The sequence below is a fragment of the Carassius gibelio genome, chromosome A6, assembly GCF_023724105.1.
Source record: "Carassius gibelio isolate Cgi1373 ecotype wild population from Czech Republic chromosome A6, carGib1.2-hapl.c, whole genome shotgun sequence".
NCBI classification, from domain to species: Eukaryota; Metazoa; Chordata; class Actinopteri; order Cypriniformes; family Cyprinidae; genus Carassius; species Carassius gibelio.
Window position 1 is genome coordinate 18687103 of NC_068376.1, and position 23445 is coordinate 18710547.

At 36.9% G+C, this 23445-nt stretch overlaps 3 protein-coding genes and 2 long non-coding RNA genes across 20 annotated transcripts in view; 3 read left to right on the top strand and 2 right to left on the bottom strand.

The window, feature by feature from the left end:
- Positions 1-273: 273 nt before the first annotated feature.
- LOC128015610 (uncharacterized) lies at positions 274-7993 on the bottom strand. Its single transcript, XR_008183960.1, has 2 exons — positions 7871-7993; positions 274-513 (listed from the first exon to the last, which is right to left on the bottom strand). It is a non-coding gene; the product is annotated as an uncharacterized LOC128015610 (long non-coding RNA).
- On the top strand, positions 365-7952 carry LOC128015609 (uncharacterized). The gene is made up of 2 exons (XR_008183959.1): positions 365-718; positions 6321-7952. It is a non-coding gene; the product is annotated as an uncharacterized LOC128015609 (long non-coding RNA).
- A 5668-nt stretch (positions 7994-13661) lies between the features above and the next one.
- LOC128015113 (dynein axonemal intermediate chain 4-like) lies at positions 13662-17289 on the top strand. Its single transcript, XM_052598803.1, has 3 exons — positions 13662-13771; positions 16857-17001; positions 17101-17289. Exons 1-3 carry the CDS (start codon positions 13662-13664, stop codon positions 17221-17223), a joined length of 378 nt encoding a protein of 125 aa, XP_052454763.1. The 3' UTR covers positions 17224-17289.
- A 1824-nt stretch (positions 17290-19113) lies between these two features.
- On the top strand, positions 19114-21003 carry LOC128015615 (relaxin-3-like). The gene is made up of 2 exons (XM_052599617.1): positions 19114-19455; positions 20530-21003. The coding sequence occupies exons 1-2, from the start codon at positions 19269-19271 to the stop codon at positions 20661-20663; spliced, it is 321 nt and encodes a 106-aa protein (XP_052455577.1). The 5' UTR covers positions 19114-19268; the 3' UTR covers positions 20664-21003.
- A 194-nt stretch (positions 21004-21197) lies between these two features.
- Positions 21198-23445, bottom strand: part of LOC128015611 (SH3-containing GRB2-like protein 3-interacting protein 1) — a 68152-nt gene continuing 65904 nt past the window's right edge. For all 16 annotated transcript variants that reach the window (XM_052599594.1, XM_052599603.1, XM_052599596.1 and 13 more), the window contains one exon: positions 21198-23436. In XM_052599594.1, coding sequence (XP_052455554.1) covers positions 23414-23436 — 23 coding nt within the window. In that variant the 3' untranslated portion in view covers positions 21198-23413. The remainder of the gene's footprint in view (positions 23437-23445) is intronic.

Consider the following 23445-nt stretch of genomic DNA (forward strand, 5'->3'; position numbering starts at 1 on the left):
CTGAAACCAGACTGCAGAGCTCATCTGATATTTTTGGATTAATGATTTAACACCTCTTGATATTTGCTGCATAGACGGTTTTTAGTTTTAATCACGAGTTCCTTTGTTTGGCAGAGCTATAAGAGGAGGCAATGTATCCCTCCTGGTTTAGCTCAGGCTGAGTTCAGACTAGACCCTTCTAGCTGGACTTAGTCTTTGCTCACCTTCTTCTTCATCTTTGATTCCGGGCTCACTTGAATACTTCAACTTCTCTCAGGTTTTATTCATCTCAGATATGATTATTATTATATTATTTGTTATTATATGAATATTAGTATAACTTTTGACTTTGGATATACAGGTATTGTTGTATACTTTGTATTATTATTTTTAACATCTTGATTACTTTAGAATATTATAATGCATTTTGTATTACTCTTAATTGGGCAACACCCATCATATATGGATTGCTTTTAAAACTATATTAATATTGGGATTTGTATTTTCTATATTTTAAGCTGATTTTAATACTTACTAAATCTGTTTGTAAGTTATGAGTTGTATTCTCATTTCCTATATTCTTTGAATAAATTTGCATACTAAATTACCACCCCCACCGTCTGACCTGGATTTAGAGTAAATTTTTTGCATCAGTTTATGGAGGCACCCGCTGGAGATCGTTGAAGTTTTCATTTCATTGAAGTTTTGATGCGTACCGCAAGGGACATTAAAAAGAGAGGTGAGTAGCTCATCTTTTTCTCTTTATGGGCTTCTGTGGTGTTGCCTGCCGGGTCTAGGAGATATATCTGCGGACCCATTTCGTTCAACATTCTTGAACTGCAGCAAGAGAACGAGTTTGGGGCAGCCGGTGGTTAACCGTAGACGGTGGATTTAACCGTATTTGAAAAAACAGTGCGCGCTGTGGGACGAGACGGTGATTCGCGGCATTAAATGTGTTGTTCACTATTGAGGGGTACTGGTAGTGAGGATAAATATCTGCGCTGTACATCCTGCGGGGTTACCGGGGGTGTATTGCGAGCACTTTTGGGGTTACCGAAGGTGCAACAGTATTTTGAGACACGCGCTGTGAGGGGTACTTACAGCGTGCTGGTCGGACAGAGGGCCGTCTCTTGTTTTGATATTTTCTCCAGGATTAGACTCGGCAGTTTTTGACACGAACAGAACTCCACCTTGCGACTAAATTAAAATCAATAAATTGTCAGACGGTGCATTAAGTAAAAAAAAAAATAAGTAGAAATTAAGTAAAATAAGTAAAGGAATTAAGTAAAATAAGTAAAGGAATTAAGTAAAATAAGTAAAGATAAATAAAAATAAGTAAAGATAAGTAAAAATAAGTTAAGATAAATAAAAGAATTAATTTTAATTAAGTGTATCTGAATTGAATAAACCTTTTCCTTGTTGGATTTGTCAGCACATGAGATAATGGCACCTGTTCGAATAAAAGAAACTCCAAATGAATATGTAGGACAGGAAATAAGACAGAAAATGGTTAAAGATGGATTTAGAGAGATTTCGGGTCCACGAGTGAATGGGTTTTGACCCCTTAACTGTCACTCAGGTTTTTGAAGATAGACTTGAATTTGCATGATACAAACCTAAAATTTTATAATTCATGACTGAAAATATTTTGTAACAGGATTTTGATGTGCCATTTAAATGGTAATGTAATGTCTGATTTTAAAATGGGATTTAAAGGATGAATTTTGAGATTTTATGTTTTCAAGTGATATATCACTTCTGATGACTTCTAAAATGTGATAGAGAAAAGGCAATGAGGAAATGTTTTTTTTTGTAATGTAGATCTCTGAGGGTGTACTCTTGTCATAAATTAATTTTATTACTTTTCCTACATCATTTTCAACAAAAATATTGGCAAAATATATTTGGGAATCTTTGACCTTTCAAATGATACATAGTTTCTCCAAGATTAGATTGGATTTGATTGTAATATAGTATAGTCAACGTAGGCGTCCCGTATTCGGGACGGGGTGACAGTTAACAGGTTGAAGGAAATTACTGATCACAAAGAACAAAAGAAATAGGCACGTGTTGTTTATGGATAAGGAAAGTTAAAGGGTTTTTGACAGACAGAAATGGTAGAATTGTACAGGTTTATAATTTAGCGCAAGCAGCTAGAGATGATACAAGATATGTGGGATTTATTAAATCTCGTAATAAAGGAGCCGAGAGCCGATATGGGCAAAGCTCCTAAGATTGATGACATATATAACTGGCAGAAATGTAACAGATTTCTGAGAATTGTGAATATAGTTTGTTATTTCTTCTGGCAGTTTGGAAGAAGCTGAGGCTGAGTGGGGCAAATATGTGAAATTATATTTAAGATTACCATGCTATAAGCAGGTGGCCAAGTGGGGGTCTATCAAACTATGGATATGCGTGATTTAACTAGCATTGTAAACACGCTGCCAATTATGAAATCTAACTGTACAAATTACAATCGCAAATGATTTTGATACGCAATTTAATGAACTGCGTACTGAAATACTGTGGGTGACTGGATCAGTAATCCAAACTTTTACTAATGTAACATTGATCAGACAGGGCACTAACGAGCCCTTTGTTAAATATACTGAGCATTTCACTCGAGCTTTGAAAGAGTTTGTTGATACGAAAGAAGCTGTTGATTTGAAATCTCATATACTGTTACACACTGCACACGTGGGGAACCAGAGCTCAAGATATTGTTGACCAAACGAAAAGAGCAGATGATGCGATTGGATCACCCACTGTCTCTGTAATTACCCGTTATAATCGTCAGGAAACAGGCCACTACGTAAATAGGTGCCCTGAGCGAGATGGAGAGCGAGGGTTTTAAAAAAATGTTTAAAAAGGTTCCTCTTTTCAGCAACAGCGAAGGCTACCAAAGTAGCCCCCCCCCCCCCCCTTCGGCCTCTCTCTGAAAATATAGGTGATGCAGAGAAAGGAAGTCGACATGCAGGCACAGCTTAAGCTGCTGATGCCACAGGCTGACCAAAGCACTTGAGATCAGGATAGCTACATATTTATTTAGCTACTCCAATTTACATTTTACAAATAAACACATGACTCTTCGAGGATTATCTGATGGCAGTCTTTTCACACAGTCTCAATTAATTCCCTTAATAATTTATCCACTTAAGCAAACCCTTTCGGATGCAATTCTGGGTTGGAGAAAGTCAAGTTGGCACTGTAGTGGGAATGGATATATTGGAGAAATTGGAAGCAGATATTTTATTAACTAATCAAATAGTTAGTCAAATTTTGCCAGTTCCCATTCCAGTCGTCAGAAAAATTTAACTCCTAAATTTAACATTGGAGCTGTTACAGCAAATGAGAAAGAGTCTACTGACTCTCCAATGATACAATATTTTTCTGAGAAATTTTCAAATTTGTGGTCAACTGCTAAACTTGATGTTGGTCTTTGCAGAATTAAACCTCTGAATGTTTCAGGTCCTGCACCTCCTCCAGTATTCCAGTATCCTCTTCGGAGAAAAAGAGAGAGCGGCACAGGCAATTGTGACCCAGCTCGAGAAAGGGATTGTGGTAAGATGTGCCTCTCAATGTGATTCACCTGTGGCCTGTAAGAAAGCCAGACGAGAGCTATAGGCTTACTATAGACTATACCGCATTGAATGCTGTGACCACCAAAGCAACCCCATTGTTGCCAATCAGTCAACCATTTTTAAAGAATCGTGCGTGCCGTCTGTTATAATTCAATATTGTGATGACATCTCCAAATAAGGTGCAGCATCTGAGTGTACTCACTCTCCTGCTGAGAGCACTTCAAGAGGCTGGCTTCCATCTAAACAAAGGGAAAGCACAGCTGTTTCAACCATTATTACATTTCTAGGTCAGAGTGTTGGTCGTGAGGGAGAAAGACCTTTTCCAGATCGGGTCATAACAATTACAAAATTAAAGAAGCCAACCACAATTACTGGTTTAAAGATCATTAATGGGGCTATTTGATTTTAATCGGGTTTATATTCCTGAATTTTCTGATTTGGCTGAACCTCTAACCGAGGCTCTTAAGGGAGGCCTTCCGGGTGCTTCCTCTCTAGAGTGGACAGCAGACATGGCTGAGTCTTCCACTCTTCTCAAATCCGCACTAGCCTCTTTCCTGTTAAATGACCAAAACCGCTCCACATTTGGACCCATGTAGGCCAGGATGCTTACAACTGCGTGCTGGGACAGCATAAAGGTGACAAAAGTTTTGGAACTGTTGGATATTATTCAATTGTGATTCCTTCTTCTATGAAAGGACAGATGCCATGCTTGATGGCGTTGGACTGTGCAGAGTGAGCACTGAAGTTCACCGAGCACATCGTCGGCTACAACCAGATTATTTTACATACCCCACATCGCTTTTTACGTTTGCTACCTGAAACAAAGGTGAAATCGATCTCAAATCAGCGACCTGCTAAGTGGGAAACTGCTCTAATGAGTCCTCAGCTTACTGTTGTTACAGATAACCGGACGAACCCTGCCTCCCTGATGGAGAACGAAGGGAGTGCACATGACTGTGCTGTGGTGGTTACTTGTGACAGAGGACATTTCGTCAGAAGTTAGACATTTGCAAATGTCATGGACATGTTCATGGACGGCAGCAGCTTTTATGAGAGGGAAGCACGCTACACAGGTTGGGCGGTAGTAGAGGGGAGGATGGGCGAAGTCTTGGCTGAAGGGTCGCTACGGGGAGGAAGTGCTCAGATCGCTGAACTGCATGCTTTGAAGGCTGCTTTAAATTTTACACTTAAATTAACTGCAAGCGAAAATAGCTCCATTTATGTGAACATTTTTACAGACAGTGCATACAGTTATCATGTAGTGCAGAGTTATGGCCCTGTCTGGAAACGTTGCGGCTATCTGACCACCGCCGGTACGCCAATAAGTCATCAAACCATTATTAAAGAAATTCTTGAAACATGTAAGAACATTTCACCTAACAGTGTTGCGGTTTGCAAGGTTACAGGTCACAGTACTTTCAATGATTGGTGGGCAAAAGGAAACTTGCTAGCTGATAAGGCTGTGAGAGAGGCGGCCAGGGGTGCATCACTTGGAGAGGTAACTCGAATTTTCCCTGTTCATCCAAATTGTGCAGGATCAGAAACTCTATCTAAATTGTACACAAATGAAGATAATGAAATATGTCAAAAAGGTTAGGAGCTATTTTAACTGAAGAAGGAATTTATGCTCTAAATGAAAAGGGTGTTCCACCCAGCGGATATTAATTGATCTATACCACAGGATTGCACACCAAGGGGTTCATAAAACTAATACTATGTTACAACAAACATGGTTTTGACCAGAGGTGTTACAAACTGTGAGGGACAGACTGTCCAGATATATCCATCATTTTCAAACAAAGCCACGATTATGAAGAGGTATGATATCAATTAGCCACAGTCCTCGCCCGCGAGGACCTTTTACACATTGACAGGTAGATTTTATTTTTGTACCCTCTGATCATGGGTACACATTATGCGGTTTTAAGGATGCCCATTCAGTGCCCTCAGCGTCCAAAATGCTGGAGACTTAAAGACTGCTGCATTTAATTTAACGGCTAAAATCCTGTACAAGTGGGGGACAAAGTAATGTTTCAGAAAATAGGGGATTTAGGTCTTCCAGGTATGAAGGTCCTTACTCAGTGTTGCTGACTATTCAACTTCTCTCTACTCATTGAAATCGAGCCAGGCTTGACTCGATGGAAGCATCTTGCACAAGTGAAGCCCCTGTTGCAGCTTGCTTATACTAACAATATCTCTCAATGCACAATAGATTTTCTTTTTATAGATTAAGGGTACCCTTTCTGAAATTAAGGTTGTAATCAATGTTTGTTTTCAACCTCTGTGAGGTGACTGAGGGTCTGACTGATGTCAGGAGTGAGATTAATTTTCACTTAGCCCGGCCTTACAAAAACTAAATTAATTTACTATCCATCATGCATGTCCCCGTGAATTATGACTTGTGAATAATACCTTTTCTAATGAAAATTGGTCCAACAGGTGTGTACTTCATCAACAAAAATGCTGCTATGAACGTACAATGATTAATTGTTAACTTCTCTCCAGGTTTCCAGTGCTGAGTTCCCCTAGATCTGATGTGTTTATTTGTTTATAAAATGATGAAATGAAACTGAAAACCATGATGTTCACATGTGATAAATGTAATTGATGTGTTTATCTTTCTTGTTGTGTGTGTGTGTCAAAATGTTATATGTAATGTTTGTCGCTTCGCTTTGGCATTATATGTGTGTGTGTGTTTGTGTTTGTGTTCTTTTTGTTTCCACATATTTCTGTTCCTACTACTCTAAAACTAAACAGGTATGAGTGCATGCTGATACGGACCTATCCTGCGTACATTTACCACACGACTGGTTCTAAGGGTGACCCTTTGGTTTGACTTCTGCAACAGTGCAGCTCATCGATGATTCGGGAGAGGTTGCGGTGCTCGTAGCTGGACATCAGTGTTGGATCCCAAGAACTGGACGCATCGTCATCACATCGCACGCTAACTCTACATCATCTGAGAGACTTGTGCTTTAATCTACCAGCTGATATATAGATTTACAAATCCCTACATCAAGATGCCTGACAAGATTATTGATCAAAAAGATTCTTTTACTCCTATTGCTACCAGCAGTGATGAAGAAATGTATGAATTAGAGGTGAAGGGTAAGGAAAGATACGAGATGTTGAAAAAGATCAACGAAAGTTTGGAAATTTGCGACATGATACCCCAATCTGATAAAGACAAATATCTTAAGAAGCTACCCATTAAGAAGAGAAAGTATGATGATAAGTTTAGAGATGGAAAGAAGGGTATGCTGTAGTAAGTCCTCGACCCAGCAAAAGTCCAGGTGAGGTCAGGGGTCGGATGCTTTTAGTGCTCCTCGTCTGATCAGCTTGGTGAAGAATTCCTGTCAACTTTAACGTGGCTGGGGTTAAAGAGGTATCTACAGTCTATCTGAAAAGATTTATTCACTTTTATATTTCCTTTATGCTTACACGATTAAGTGCTTATCTGAAATGTTTTACTTATTCGTTTTTCTGCATATGTATTTGTTTCTTTTGAATATTATGTATTTTATTTTTAGGGGAAAGAAATTTGGTTGCGAGTCTTTTGTTAAGACTCGAGTGGGGGACTGGTGTAACCCAAATTTGGACCTCTGTCTTGAGGGCATTGGCTACGTGCTTAAAAGTACAGAACAGTCTGTTTCTGAAGGTCTCAGTTGAACTTTAGACCTTAGAAGACGTATGTGCATCATGTATTTAAATTTGAGGTTAATTTACAGCCTTCTGAGCAATGCTCAAAGTCCAACAAGCAACAACTATCGGCCGACTGTTCTGAAATAGGGAACTGAAACCAGACTGCAGAGCTCATCTGATATTTTTGGATTAATGATTTAACACCTCTTGATATTTGCTGCATAGACGGTTTTTAGTTTTAATCACGAGTTCCTTTGTTTGGCAGAGCTATAAGAGGAGGCAATGTATCCCTCCTGGTTTAGCTCAGGCTGAGTTCAGACTAGACCCTTCTAGCTGGACTTAGTCTTTGCTCACCTTCTTCTTCATCTTTGATTCCGGGCTCACTTGAATACTTCAACTTCTCTCAGGTTTTATTCATCTCAGATATGATTATTATTATATTATTTGTTATTATATGAATATTAGTATAACTTTTGACTTTGGATATACAGGTATTGTTGTATACTTTGTATTATTATTTTTAACATCTTGATTACTTTAGAATATTATAATGCATTTTGTATTACTCTTAATTGGGCAACACCCATCATATATGGATTGCTTTTAAAACTATATTAATATTGGGATTTGTATTTTCTATATTTTAAGCTGATTTTAATACTTACTAAATCTGTTTGTAAGTTATGAGTTGTATTCTCATTTCCTATATTCTTTGAATAAATTTGCATACTAAATTACCACCCCCACCGTCTGACCTGGATTTAGAGTAAATTTTTTGCATCATCAAGTAAAAGTGTAAAAGTACTGGTTTAAAAAACTACTTAAAGTATAAAAGTAAAAGTAATGTAAGGGGGAAAAAATGCCATTAAGAACAAAAGCTTAGGCCGCACCACAGGGGCCTATTGTACACTACCCCACCTCCTCAAAAAAACATTTTTCTAAAGGCCATAGGCCATAATGACTATAATGTTATATTAAAATGTTCATGTTGAAAAATTTGGGATGCACTAGGCTTCCTGTTTCAGCCGCATATATGAAAATACAAAAATGGTGTGCACATCCCAAACATCCAATTAGGACGCAGGTGCAAGACAACTGAATGATATAGACAAATAAAGAAGTGAAGTCTGAACACTGAAAACTACTGCTCCAGAGGAATTTAATCAAGCAACGTTTCGACCTTCAGGTCTTCATCAGCCGCATATATGCCCATTTAAAATGAACGCACTTTAGTACAATGCAAATACATTAAAGGACTAGAGATATGATGACTAGTTGCCAATAAGTATTGTTATGGTGCAAAAAGTCAAACTTTAGAGGTATGTCATCAATAACCCTTAATGGAATGTAAATGTACATCCAAACTTAGCTGCAGGAATCTGCGAGGGCAATGGACAAGAACATTGGTGCAGGCTTAGTAACAATTACACTTGTATGGCTGTCTATTTACAATAAACATTATAGTGCTGTCAAAATGAATGATTATTCCAAGTGATTAATCAAAAACTAAAACTGAAAAATAAGTCATAATCCTGATACCTTCTTGATTGATAGCTTCTTGTATTCGGTACATACATCTGCTATGTCCAGTGTTCGGGGGGGGGAACGAGTTACAAAGTTGGTAAAGCCTATCACAACATTGTGAATCGCATCGTCAATCGAAAATGCTAATTTATTCAAACGTCTCGCTACCGAACTACCTACAGTAGCTTAATTTGTGGAGGACGAAGAAAAAGCACTCATTTGGTAAATGAGCCAGTGAGAAATAATAACTTTTAAGTAGGGTCCAGTGCCTTTTCGATACTTTTAAAACGGTACTCCTAAACAGTGCCTGAACCGATACTTTAAAGGGGGGGTGAAATGCTCGTTTTCACTCAATATCCTGTTAATCTTGAGTACCTATAGAGTAGTACTGCATCCTTCATAACTCCAAAAAGTCTTTAGTTTTATTATATTCATAAGAGAAAGATAGTCTGTACCGATTTTTCCCGGAAAAACACGAGCGGCTGGAGGCGTGACGTGTGGGCGGAGCTAAAGAATCACGAGCGCCAGTAGGCTTTTGCGTTGAGAGCATGTGGAAGCTGTGACATTACCTTGAGGAAAAAAACATCATCCAAAACAATCTATGGCTTACAGTCAGATTCAGCCGTTTATTTATGATCCAGAATCAGATCCCGAGGCTGAAACTGAACGAGAGCAGCAGCAGCAACGACTCGCTCCGGGCGGGGCTCGAACCCGGTCTCTGGCATGGGAGGCGGACGCACTAACAAGGAGGCAGAGATATTTGAAGCAGTTTTACTCACCGCCTGCGGTTCCAACACACGATCGTGACCCTTTTTCGTTGGGATTGCATCATCCTTAAGAAATAAATGATACGCAAATCCGGCGTCAAACTGGGCCTTGTTTGTAAAACAAGCATCTTCGAAATGCAGGGAACAAACAAAAACACTTGCACAATTCCGTTGATGCTCTGTAAAAATAAACTCCATCCACTGGTCCCTTAATGCTGTTTTTTCTTTGGTAATCTGTGCAGGGTTGTCTTGCCCTGGCAACCAAAAACTCACTTCTTTTGTGACTTTTCGCGACGCTCTCGCTCTGATCAGTGATCAGTGTCTGTTCTCAGCCTCTTAGTGCGCTCTGCTATACGGGAGCGCGCGCTCTTCCGGCAGAGGTGCCCTTAGGACCCATATAAGGAAATTCCGCTCCATCTAACGTCACACAGAGCCATACTCGAAAAAAAACTTTCCGAAACTTGTGACAAACCATAAGGAGTATTTTGGGAACAAAAATACTCCTTCAAACGTACAACTTAATTTTTGAAACTTTGTCCATGTTTAGCATGGGAATCCAACTCTTTAACAGTGTAAAAAACTCAGTACGCATGAAATAGCATTTCACCCCCCCTTTAAAAAAAAGAACCACAAAAAAAACTATGGATAACTTTAAAGAACATTACAAATATTTAAAATAAATCCATAGCTTTCAGCTTGGATGCTCTCATTTCCCAAGTTGTGCTTCCCTTAATCTAAGGCTAATAAACATATTTCACAATCTGGGTCATTATTTAATACAAAACCACACATAATATTTCTACTGTATCTCTGTCAATCACTCTGATATTTAGTTAAGATGAGTGCTGTCTGTCACTGTCTTTTATCAGTTCTGTGAATTACTGTATGCTCATTCTTTATAAAGTAGCAAAAATGTCGTTTTTAAAATACAGTACTGTGCAAAAGTCTTATGGAAAAATTAGTATTTTCACCCCAAAAAGGGTTTTAAGCCAGTTATTTATATCTTTTGCTGCAGTGTGTCAGTAGGAAATATCAGTTTGCCATTAATTTTAATAATAATCTAGTGCGATTTTGAATGCACAAGCAGCTTGACAACAGCAAAATGAATGTTTGGAAATGTAAACTGATATTTTATACTGACACACTACAGCAATATATATAAATTACTGGCCGAACACCATTCTTTTAAGTGAAAATACTAACGTGTCTAAGACTTTTGCACAGTAGTGTATGTATAAAGTACGTATGATTAAATTAAGTATATTTAAATAAGTGTAATTAAAGTATGTGTTCGTTCATATGTGTTAAGGGCTAGATTTTCGCTGGAGGAAACGGCTGTGGTGTGATGAGCGAAAACTTTACAGATGAGAAACCGAGTGATTGTTTATTAAACACATACCTTGTGTCCTCTGTTTATTTAAGTGCGCATGCGCTGCTCCATTCGCGGTCTGCGCCTCTGTGGATTGAAGAGCGCGCTGAAAGACGGGAGGAGACCGGTCTGACGCTGGTTTCATGTGAAATTTAAGGGGACTGACTCTGAGGCGATCGGATACCGGTTCCAAACCCAACCCTACTTTTAAGAAATATATATTTTTTGATAAACGAGCCCAAAACTGGCTATGTCCTTGCTGGAGTGTGATGTGATTTGTGTCATGTGCAGGTGCGATGGATCACGTACAAACCAATAGGGTGTCAGAATGGTATATGTTTATACTTCTCATCCAACCACAATCAAATTCACTGCTTCCGGATGGCGCGATTTATCTGGATACTATAGTTTTTTTTTTTTTGTTTTTTTTTTTTTGAATGATGACACCCGGAATGAAAACAAGCCAAAATGAAATACCAGTAACGAAGCTATTTTTAAAATGTAAGGAGTAGAAAGTACAGATACTTGCCTGAAAATGTAAGGAGTAGAAGTAAAAAGTCGGCTGAAAAATAATTACTCAAGTAAAGTATAGATACCCCAAATTTCTACTTAAGTACAGTAACGAAGTATTTGTACTTCGTTACTTGACACCTCTGCAAATTTCATATACAAAGTTGGACAGAGCAGTCTAAAAACTCCATGAGCCCATTCCTTGAGCATCTCTGGGCCTTCAAGTGTGAACTCACCATGGGGCGAAATGTTTGCAGTATGACCTGGAACAAGAAAAAACAAGTACTATCCATCTTACCAACACATTTCATCCACATTTTTTGTTTGTTTTTATCTTCGCTGAATAACATGTTTCCCTTCTTCTTGCTGTGGGATACGGACAGGTCAGAAACCTGGACTTGTGTTCTGCTGGTCTTTGAGGAACCCTCTGTATTCTGCCCACTCATGCACACTTTAGAACAAAGATAAATAGCAGATTTAGCCAGTGCAAAGGTGTTTATTAAGAACTTTATTTGTTCACCTACAGTGGCCCCAAAAATAATATTTGGACGTACAAAATGTATAAATCACAGTCATACAAAATGTTTTTTTTTTTTTGCGTTAGATAATAATATACTAAACAAAGTACCTTGTGCGAACAAATGACAAACAAATGTTGCACATATTGTTTTTTTTTTGATTGAAAAGTGTGCTTTTGATTTTTCTTTAAAATAAATAACACTTATATTTTATAATCTAATGCAAATACATTCATACATGTGGTGGAAGTGTGCCAAACACTTTTTTTAGCCACTGTATTTTTTCCCTGTTATTGTATGCCTTAGCATGTCATTTAGTCTTGTATTTCTATTCTTTAAATAGGTTTGTTCAGGTCTTTCAGTCGCCTGACTGAATCTTTTATTGTGAGAGAGCAGTCACTGCGCTGGATTTCTCAGCTTGTATCAGTTGGTAGTAGGCATGTACAGTATAATGGCACCATTGCCATCTATAAAGCACAGACAACCCAACAACTAAAATTGTATGCATTTAGTTAGAGCAGCAATACAAATACTATAGACTTCAGAGACATCAAAAACCATACATTCAACCAAGCTAATTTGTCTAAAATATAGCCAAATTAGGTTGGTTGAATGTATGGTTTTTGATGTCTCTGAAGTCTATAGTATTTGTATTGCTGCTCTAACTTAATGCATACAATGTTAGTTGTTGGGTCTGCATATTTATTTCTCATATCCAAAAGATTCAATTATAAGCCTGGTAAATTAAACTCATGTAATTTTGCATATTGCATTTATTTTTTGATGATATGGAATTCACGATAATTTATAAATTTCTAGTGATTTTAAGTAATTTTTTTTACTTCAGTAAGATAAACAATTTTGTTACTATGTTGTCACTTGTTAAAATAAATTACCAGTTGAGAATCACTGATCTATAATATATATTTTTTTGTAACAGTGATGATCAATGATTTTCTGAACATTGATGATCAGTCAAAAAAATTAGATGCTTAACTTGTAAGACTAGTCTATAACTGGCCACAAATCTTACCTTTATTTTAGTAGTACTCATTGCACTGACATGCTCAGATGGGTTGATCATGAGTCAGGTCTGGCTGGAGAGGATAATGGGGAAATACTCATCTCTGTATGGTGATGGAAGAATCAGCAAATGGATCCAATACAAAGTACTGGAATATATATATATATATATATATATATATATATATATATATATATATATATATATATATATTTTTTTTTTTTTTTTTTTTTTTTTACATTTTCATTCTAACTCAAAATATGAAAAAAAGCCTTAGACTACATAATGTCATATTTGTATCAAGAAGCAATCATGTTTATCTATGCTCTATAAAATGTTGCAGGCAAAATCCAGTTATTTCAATAGGAATCTGTGTGATTGGGAGTTTTGCATAAGGACAGAAAAGATCTCACGCAGACGTGACTACACCTTAATAATGTACAAACAGGTCCTAAAACTAACATTTTGCCACACTTGCCAATGGCCAGTGACTTGAGAAAACTTACCAGCCATAAATATTTTTGTTTACAAACCATGAAACATTTGTGTGTGTACAGTTTGTATGTGACCCTGGACCACAAAACCAGTCTTATGTCACTTGGGTATATTTTTAGCAATAGCCCAAAAAACATTGTATGGTGAAAATGATTGATTTTTCTTTTCTATTGTAGTAAAGATCATGTTCCATCATGATATTTTGTAAATGTCCTACTGTAAATATATCAAAACCTATTTTTTAGTAAAATGCATTGCTCAGAACTTCTTTTGGACAACTTCTCAATATTTGGAGAGGAGAGGCTTCTGTCAGGTCACTCTGCCATAAAGCCCCGGCTGGTGGAGGGCTGCAGTGATGGGTCACTTTATACAGCTTTCTCCCACCTCCCGACTGCATCTCTGAAGCTCAACAACAGTGATCATTGGGTTCTTCTTTACCTCTCTCACCAAGGCCCGATAGCTCAGTTTGGCTGGACGGCCAGCTCTAGGAAGGGTTCTGGTCATCCCAAACATCTTCCATTTAAGGATTATGGAGGCCACTGTGCTCCTAGGAACCTTAAGTGCAGCAGACATTTTTTTGTAACCTTGGTCAGATCTGTGCCTTGCCACAGTTCTGTCTCTGAGCACTTCAGGCAGATCCTTTGACCTCATGATTCTCATTTGCTCTGACATGCACTGTGAGCTGTAAGGTCTTATATAGACAGGTGTGTGGCTTTCCCAATCAAGTCCAATCAGTATAATCAAACACAGCTGGACTCAAATGAAGGTGTAGGACCATCTCAAGGATGATCAGAAGAAATGGACAGCACTTGAGTTAAATATATGAGTGTCACAGCAAAGGGTTTGAATACTTAAGATCATGTGATATTTTAGTTTTTCTTTTTTAATAAATGTGCAAAAATGTCAACAATTCTGTGTTTTTCTGTCAATATGGGGTGCTGTGTGTACATTAATGAAAAAAAAAAAAAAACTCAAAGGGGGGGTGAAATGCTCGTTTTCACTCAATATCCTGTTAATCTTGAGTACCTATAGAGTAGTACTGCATCCTTCATAACTCCAAAAAGTCTTATTATATTTCTAAGAGAAAAATAGTCTGTACCGATTTTTCCCGGAAAAACACGACCGGCTGGAGGCGTGACGTGTGGGCGGAGCTAAAGAATCACGAGCGCCAGTAAGCTTTTGCGTTGAGAGCGTTTGGAAGCTGACATTACCTTGAGGAAAAAAACATCATCCAAAACAAACCAAGGCTAACAGTCAGATTCAGCGTATATTTATGATCCAGAATCAGATCCAGAGGCTGAAATTTAACAAGAGCAGCATCAGCAATAACGTCTCTATGTTAGGGCTGTGCAAAAAATCGAATGCGATTTTCATGTACATCTCATCAGTAAAGACGCTCCTGTAATTAGGAGTATATCTCCATCACGTGTGTTCAGATCAGGGTTGCCAGTTTTTCACAACAAATCCTGCCCAGTTGCTTCTCAAAACTAGCCCAATCCCGCTTCAAGAAGGTTCCCCGATAAAACATTGCTTCCCGGGGTTAAAATATACGTTTTTTAGCAGGGTTGCCTTGGTAAAATTCGCATTTTAGGGGCTAAATATCACTTATTTGTATTGGGGTCGCTTTGACCCGCGGACATGAAAAACAACCACCACACACTTGGCAACACTGTTTGGCATTTACTACACAGAGCCGTAATTCACTGACAATCTACACAACATCAATGTTAAAATCGCAGGCGATTCTTTGTCGATTTTGAAAGCGATTTTGTGTTAGTTGTCGGTAGACTACGGCTCTGTAGTAACTAGTAACTGCCGCTCCACCTGAACCAGTGTTGCCAAGTCTGCGGTTGTTTTTCATGTCCGCAGTTTGAAGCAATCCCAATACCAATAACGTGATATTTAGCCCCTAAAATGCTTGTTTTACCAGGGAAACCCTTCCCTTCCTTCCAGAATATTTATATTCTAACCCCAGGAAGCAATTTTTATCGGGGAACCTCCCGGAAACGCGATTGGGCTAGTTTTGAACTAGTTTTAAGAAGCAACTGGGCAGGATTTGTTGTGAAAACCTGGCAACCCTGATCTGAACGCACATGCTGGAGATATACTTCTAATTACAGGAGCGTCTTTACTGATGAGAGGTGCATGAAAATCGCATTCGATTTTTTGCACAGCCCTAGTATGTATTGAAACTGTATATATTTTCTTAGCGGTTTTGGAAAATGACTAAGTTCCACTTTATGTCGTCTTTTTTTTTTTCTTTTCTTTTTTAAGCTGTACATGTGGAAAGTGCAGTTTGATGACAACATCGCATGTTGTTTACTTGATGTGCTTACGCGCCGATAGCTAAGTTAACAACACAAAGATATTTGAAGCAGTTTTACTCACCGCCTGCGGTTCCAACACACGATCGTGACCCTTTTTCATTGGGACTGCATTATCCTTAAGAAATAAACGATGTACAAATCCGGCGTCAAACTGGGCCTTGTTTGTAAAACAAGCATCTTCGAAATGCAGGGAACAAACAAAAACACTTGCACAACTCCGTTGATGCTCTGTAAAAGTAAACTCCATCCACTGGTCCCTTAATGCTGTTTTTTTTTTTTTTTTGGGTTGGTAATCTGTGCAGGGTTGTCTTGCCCTGGCAACCAAAAACACACTCCTTTTGTGACAATTCGCTCTAGCTCTGATCAGTGAATGACTCTGCTCTGCTATACCAGACCCATAAAAGGAAATTCCGCTCCATCTAACGTCACACAGAGCCATACTCGAAAAAAACTTTCCGAAACTTGTGACAAACCGGAAGGAGTATTTTTGGAACAAAAATACTCCTTCAAACGTACAATTTAATTTGTGAAACTTTGTCCATGTTTAGCATGGGAATCCAACTCTTTAACAGTGTAAAAAACTCATTATGCATGAAATAGCATTTCACCCCCCTTTTAAATGATTTTACCAAATGGCTGCAATATAACAAAGAGTGAAGAGGGGGTCTGAATACTTTCCACACCCACTGTATACAGTAGGTATACATTTATATATAGTATATAGACAAAATCTGTCAGTAGGTTAGTTGTTTATAGGTTTATACTGTTTTACTTGATTGTATGTCTGTATTTATGTAGCACAGTGGTCCTGTGAGGCATGACATTTCGTTCCACTGTATGTCCACACGTAGCGGAATGACAATAAAGCTAGACTTGACTTGACTATTGCACAATACTGACCAGTTTAGCTACTTTTAGTTGAAATAGCTTCATTTGTGTATGTTTGAGCCATGTGTTGACTAATTTGTAATTTGTCTGAGTTAGATGTGATGAAACTAAAGCCGTGATAACGAACAACCAGCGGTGGAACCCGAAGGTCTTATCCCTTATCTTATTCCATTTTATTTTAACATAATTTTAGTTTCTTAGTCTTACATTGTACTCATTTTTTTAACAGTCTGGACCTGACGATTTTCAGCATGACCAGTCCAGGAATGGCCTTGCTGTTCACCCCCGAGACAGATTGTGTTCTGGTGGGGGACAGTGAGGGGCAGGTCCCTGTGTACGAGCCGAAGAACCTGCCAGATGGAGGCAGCACACAGGTGAGGCTTTATCTGTTCATTTCCATGTAGTTCGATCTGTGCCATACTCCAAGTAATCCATTTACTCAAATGTGGAAATCATTTATATCTCTTGTGTAGATGGAGAATTTGGAGGATGTAATCCGGTCCACACTGTCCAGTCAACACACATTAGGAAAGACTGACGGAGACACATACTGTAGGAGGGTCAGGCTGTTTGTCTTGACCTCTCCATCATCATAATCTTTATTCTCTGGCAGACTGAGCGACTCCATTTACACAACAGTGGGTTTACAGCACATTGCCTGTTTGTGCCTTATTGTGCTTCTTTGTAGGAATAAATATACTCCTAAAAAACAATAAGTAATCTTTTTAGGTAAATGTCAAAATCTTGAACTAAATTATACTATGGTGAATTATTTGTAATTTCGATTAGGTGAATGTATTTTTTAAGCGTTTCAAGCGTCATTATGGGTACTATAACAACATCGCTTTGTTAACTGTTTAACAAAGTATAAAATATATATTGTAAAAAATGAAACCAAAGAATTTTGGAGATAACAGGGGTTTGTATTTCAAACACGTTTGCATTCAGGCACTGATTGTTAAGAACACAATTTCCCCCAAATAATAGTCAAAGTACTATACTGTATTGTCATATGGTATTGTTTTTTGTTTTTTTTTTCCCATGGGAACCACAGACAGAATGTAAGTGTTTGTTCTATGGTAATGGACACACAGTTCTATTACCACTTGGCCTCCACACATTACAGCTTATCTACAACACGAGGACCACATCACACTTTTAGAAATGACTCATTACTGAACTGCTTTTCTCTCTTAACATCTCTCAAAATATCGATCATTTGAGCTTTTTAGTACAAATCAAACAATTTAGCGATGAAGATGCACCTCATCTTTAACAAGGGGGCTTTTAAAAAGAACAGCTGTGACATTATGACAGGAAATGGATCCTGCTTGTTTACTAATGTATATTGGACTTTACCCATATGGCATATGGTCATTTTATATTTTAAAACATTTTCCCGCATGGGGTTTTGTGTTGATGTTTATAAATATATTTGTATTATATTATATTATAGGACAAGTTGATGTTCATAAATATTATATTATATTATATTATATTATATTATATTATATTATATTATATTATATTATATTATATTATATTATATTATATTTATGCTTTCTGAATTAAAATAATATGTAATTAACTGACGTTTGGAATAAAAAATGACATAAAATGATAAGTTGATGTTTGATTAGATTATAAATTATGTTCATTATGCTTTCTGAAATAAATTAAAATGTAATTAAGAGAAATTTGTAATATATAATTCTATTATATTATATTCACCATGTCTTGCAGTCATTAATAATTTAATATAGCAAGAAATGGAAGGTAAAAACTTTTTTTTTTTAATTTCTAAATTGTTACAATTTAATTAATAGACATTTGTTACATAATAAATATAATATAATATAATATTTATGAATGTCAGCTTTTACTTGTAAGCGTATGTGCCATGGATGTCCTTCAACACAAAATCTCAAATATTATTATATTATATACCAAATGTCTGTTAATGAAATTGTAACTGAATTCAGAAAACAAAATCTTTCTTTCTTTTTGAGGAAAAACTTTTTGCTGAATATGTTTCCTGTTATCTTTCCTTGTATTGACCACAGGCAGATGTTATTTTGTCAGTAGAGATCATACTGTTAATCATCAGCCATAAAACCATAATTGCTGGGATTATAGCCATATTGCTCATTTGCACTACTTCTTCTCATTGACCAACTTGGTTTAAGGGAACAGAATTTGATGGTCACATAAGCAGATAGTGGACATCTGTTTGGCTCGGGGAGCAGCGTTGGTCTTTATGTGACTAGATTATCCATTCATTAAGGAGAATATCATTGCAGTGAGACCATTAAACTGGTGATGTTAAGAGACAACAGCTTGTCCCTAAGGATGTAATTTCATTCCAGATTGGGGCAGTAAAGCACCTAAATACCTGCTGCCCTTTGTTTTCTGATCAAAGTTGTTTGACTTGAGGGGATCGAGTAAGTGCTGGGTGGGGTTTGGACAGACTGGAATGGTCCAGCATGAGCTGTCCAACATGCCGCCATAAATTGGGGTGACGTCTCATGAGCAAATCAGACGTTCGCCAGACCTGAGAGAGATTGGCACTTGGCAGAAGATAGAGAGGACCTAAGAAAACACAAGGGCAGAACAGGAGGAGCACGTTCAGACTGAAGCCGCTATGACAAGTTTTCATTCTCCCGCACTACTGCTGCCCGTCCTGCTGCTGTGGGCGGCGTGTAGTGTGTCAGACGTGCAGGCTGATGCCAGGACAGTCAAGCTGTGCGGCCGAGAGTTCATCCGTGCCATCGTCTACACGTGTGGGGGCTCCAGGTGGAGGAGATTCGGCAGTCCCCTGGATATGGAAGGTGAGTTTTCTATAGCAGACTCTGAAACATCATCATGTGCCTTAAATGCTGGTGTGAGTGTTGGGCTTTAGAACAGATCTAGTTTATATATGAAAAAGACTTTTTACCCCACTATGAAAATTTATTAAATCTTAAACCTCTTTCTATATAACAATTAATAGTAGTTAATTATCGGTTTCAATCATGTGAATGCAATCATTAGAAATATATTTATTTAATATTTCTTAAATAATAATAGTATGTAAATTTATTACTAATATAATATTTATTCTATCAACAGCCTCTGTGACCCTTTGGAAATTCTATTGATTTCTACTGAATCCAGATTAATAATTAAGTAGATCTGAAATCATTTAAAGAATTGGAAATTTAGATTATATGAGAAAATGGGAGATGGAAGGCATTTAAAAAAAAAAAATTTGTTGTCTCTTATGAAAAAAATATTTGGTGATATTGTACCATATATATATATATATATATATATATATATATATATATATATATATATATATATATATATATATATATATATATATATATATATATATATATATATATATACATTTATTTATTTGTTTATATATAAAATATAAACATATTGAAAAAATACATTTAATATGTATATATTTCAATATCAAATAAACAGTAAAACAATGAAAAAAAAAATGCTAGTTTGTACAAGTATAGAAAACTAGAATGTATTTTTTTTCTATGTACTGCTTATTTGACATTTATATTTTTCCTAAAATGGTTCTATAAGTTGCTAAAAAAAAAGTTTCTGCAAACGACCTATGATTGTATGAGTATCTAAGCATCTCTTCTTCTTTCTTACTCTTAAAGTCTGATGATATTTAACAGAGCACTGCTTTAATTGTATCAGTGAGATCAAGTCCTCTCCAGTCAACAGATAAACAACGTCTGGTGACATTACATTCCCATTAGACTGAGACGAGCTGAGTTAAACTGCTGGCTTTTTCACAGTGCAGCAAACACAATCTCCTGTCTCTTAAGTCTGAGAGTACTGTTGATTCAAAAGGCACAACAGTTTTGTGTTTTGTGTTTGTCATTGCACAGGGTTTTTGAATGCAGATCTAAGCAGTTCTGAGGATCTGAGTGAGAGTCTGGGATCTGACCTGACCAGACGAGACCTGAATAGCGTTTGCTGTCAGATGGGCTGCAAGAAAAGTGACCTCACATTGCTCTGCTGAGAACTGAACCTGTGTTTTTCTATTTGTTTCTCACCATATGTTTTCTTCCACATCGGGTTCAGATGAATATGAACATCTCTATAAGTGTACAGTCAGCTGTGATTCACGTAACAGCTTAATTTGCCAGTAGATGATACTAATTTATGTAAAAAGCATGTCTAATTTGGGATTAGATCATTCTGCTTCACTTGTACTCTAAGATGCACCATGAAATGTGGTTTAATATCAGCAGTGAAATCACATAGTGAGGTCCACAGCACTAATCTTGCATTCAAAGTGTTTAATTGTAACTTGTATTTGACAATTTTGTCAATAAACATTATTGCATATGCATAAAAGGTGTTTATTTTTCTAGTATGATTTCACAATATTTTGACCCCTTTTTTTGGTGGTTAAACCAATTTGGACCTAACTGAGTATTGATATGAAATTAAGATGTTCTGTATTAAGTTCAATATTATATTACTACATTTCAGGCATAATATTTTACAGTATTATTAATTGATAAATCTGAAATATAACACAATACATCCATTTATCAGGCTTATACGTTTTATTGTTTTGGAGAGAGCAAAGTAATCTCAGGATTTCAGATCTTTGTTAACATTTTTTTGTACAAACACATCTTACACATGTTGCTGGGAAAAAATGATTTACAGTTACCAGACAACACACACACCTACACACGCACGCATGCGCACACACACACACACACACACACACACACACTCGTACAAGCACACACACACACACACTCGTACAAGCACACTCACACACTCTTCCTCGAACACATACACAACTCCACACAAACTAATGCAATTCAACATTCACACACAGCTCCACCTACATCGAAACTGACACGTGTTTTCTTATTTCTTTTGCTCACATTTTGACATTTCACTTTAGACCATGTAGACATACTGATTAAGCATTACACGCAATTAAATTCATAGGTTTTTCTCTCGGCTGACAGACCCCAAATTGTTCTTCAATTGAACTCAGTGCAATAAAAACCCCTTTAGTTAAGTGCTCAGAAAATATGCAATGCAGTGTTAACGGATGGTAGTGCTCATCCTTAATGTTAAATGTGGATGGAACCTGTGACTCACAAAGCACCAGCATATTCTTCTCCAAACCATCACAACGTCTACATCACACACTCAAAGATGGAACCAAAATGTTACATATATATATATATATATATATATATATATATATATATATATATATATATATATATATCAGAGCATCTGGGAAGTTAAACAGTAACACAGTGTTTTTGTTTTTTTTCCTTTTCATTTTTTTTCCCACAAGAAACAATATTTTTTCACTTTATTCATAGGTTTAAACATTTAAAAAATATGCAGCTTCTTTTCTCTTAAAGGACAATTCTGGAGATACACGTATAAATGAAAAAAAGAAAAAGCGATTTGGTCATTTAACCACTCGAGAACCTTGTCATCTCACAGAGACCATTACCATTTGCAAAATAAAGATGTTCTGAAGCGCAGGGGCTCATGCTCAGGAGGCTGGATACAAACACATCCTATAGAATGATAAAAGAATTTACAAAGTCCAAAAGCTGACAATCCATGTTGAACTAATAGTGCTGCTATATATAACACTGTAATAACATCAAGCGTGATGCATCTGGGAAAGATACAGCATCCTGTTTCGTTTTCTCTTTCAAATGCACCCCTGACCCAATACAGCATAACTTTTCTGTTGCACTTGAGTTAAAAAAAACATATCTGAAATAAATGTAAAAATTATACCTCAGCATTATACTGTACACAACTTACCCAACTACACAGATAACAAAAAGTCAAAAACTTCAAGGATCCTAAATTATGATACCATTCAAAGCCTATTCATATACAGTGTTACTTGTTTCATTTATTTTTTTATACAACAAATCATGAATAAATAAAAATAGAATGATGTCATGTACTCTGATGTCTAACACTGTCCCTTCGGGAACAACAGAAAGGCTATTTAACAATACAAGAAAACACCAAACGGCCTTCAAGATATATATTTTCAATTTAAAAATGACTTTTCTGTTGAGTAAAATCTTTTTTTGTGAGTCTTCTGCAAGCAGGACATTTTTAAAGCTGTGGCTGTCTAAAAACAGATTTGACAAAATATAATTTCCATTATTTTCCAATTAATGAACCTGACTGTGGTGTTTAAATTAAAATGAGATATTCCTGAATACGTTTTCTTAACTAAATAAGCTTGAGCAATTCCAAAATCCGATGCAGACCTCATATTACATGCAACAGTATAGCGCCATCTTGTGGCAGAGGCTCATTCATCTTTTAGACAGTCACTTGTTCACTGGACTAATTTGCTACCTTGTTCGAAAATTTGATACTGAATGCATAGAGTAATAAAAACATCACATGTTAGGTATCACTTTTAGAGAAGGATACAGAGAATTCAGGTTCAGGTAGGCACAGCCAATAACACGTCGAACAGAAACAGAGGCTTAACCTTACGAACAAACCCAAGTCATTTAACCGCCGTAATACAGATGTTGCAAAGTGAATACAGTTCACAATTAGAAGAACACCCTAAAACGGTCCACATTTTACAATGTAAGTTTACAATAATACTTCTGGAGTGTGTGTGAGGTCCACCTGTATTGTACATCTACAAAGGTTTATCCATAAGCTCAGGTTGGGGTCATGTCCTGTGTTTTAAATATTCAGAATTGGTCCAAAATATGCAGACTTGCCTGGTGTTGTTTAGTTGTCTGCCATGTATTTTCCTATGATAA

What these genes read in the sequence shown, in the direction of transcription:
- LOC128015615 (XM_052599617.1), top strand. Translation starts at nt 19,269, where the DNA reads ATGACAAGTTTTCATTCTCCCGCACTACTGCTGCCCGTCCTGCTGCTG. An exon ending in CAGTCCCCTGGATATGGAAG is followed by an intron (nt 19,456 to 20,529) that starts GTGAGTTTTCTA and finishes GTCATTGCACAG; the next exon opens with GGTTTTTGAATGCAGATCTA.
- LOC128015113 (XM_052598803.1), top strand. Translation starts at nt 13,662, where the DNA reads ATGCATTGCTCAGAACTTCTTTTGGACAACTTCTCAATATTTGGAGAG. An exon ending in GTGGAGGGCTGCAGTGATGG is followed by an intron (nt 13,772 to 16,856) that starts GTCACTTTATAC and finishes TTTTTTTAACAG; the next exon opens with TCTGGACCTGACGATTTTCA. An exon ending in CAGATGGAGGCAGCACACAG is followed by an intron (nt 17,002 to 17,100) that starts GTGAGGCTTTAT and finishes TCTCTTGTGTAG; the next exon opens with ATGGAGAATTTGGAGGATGT.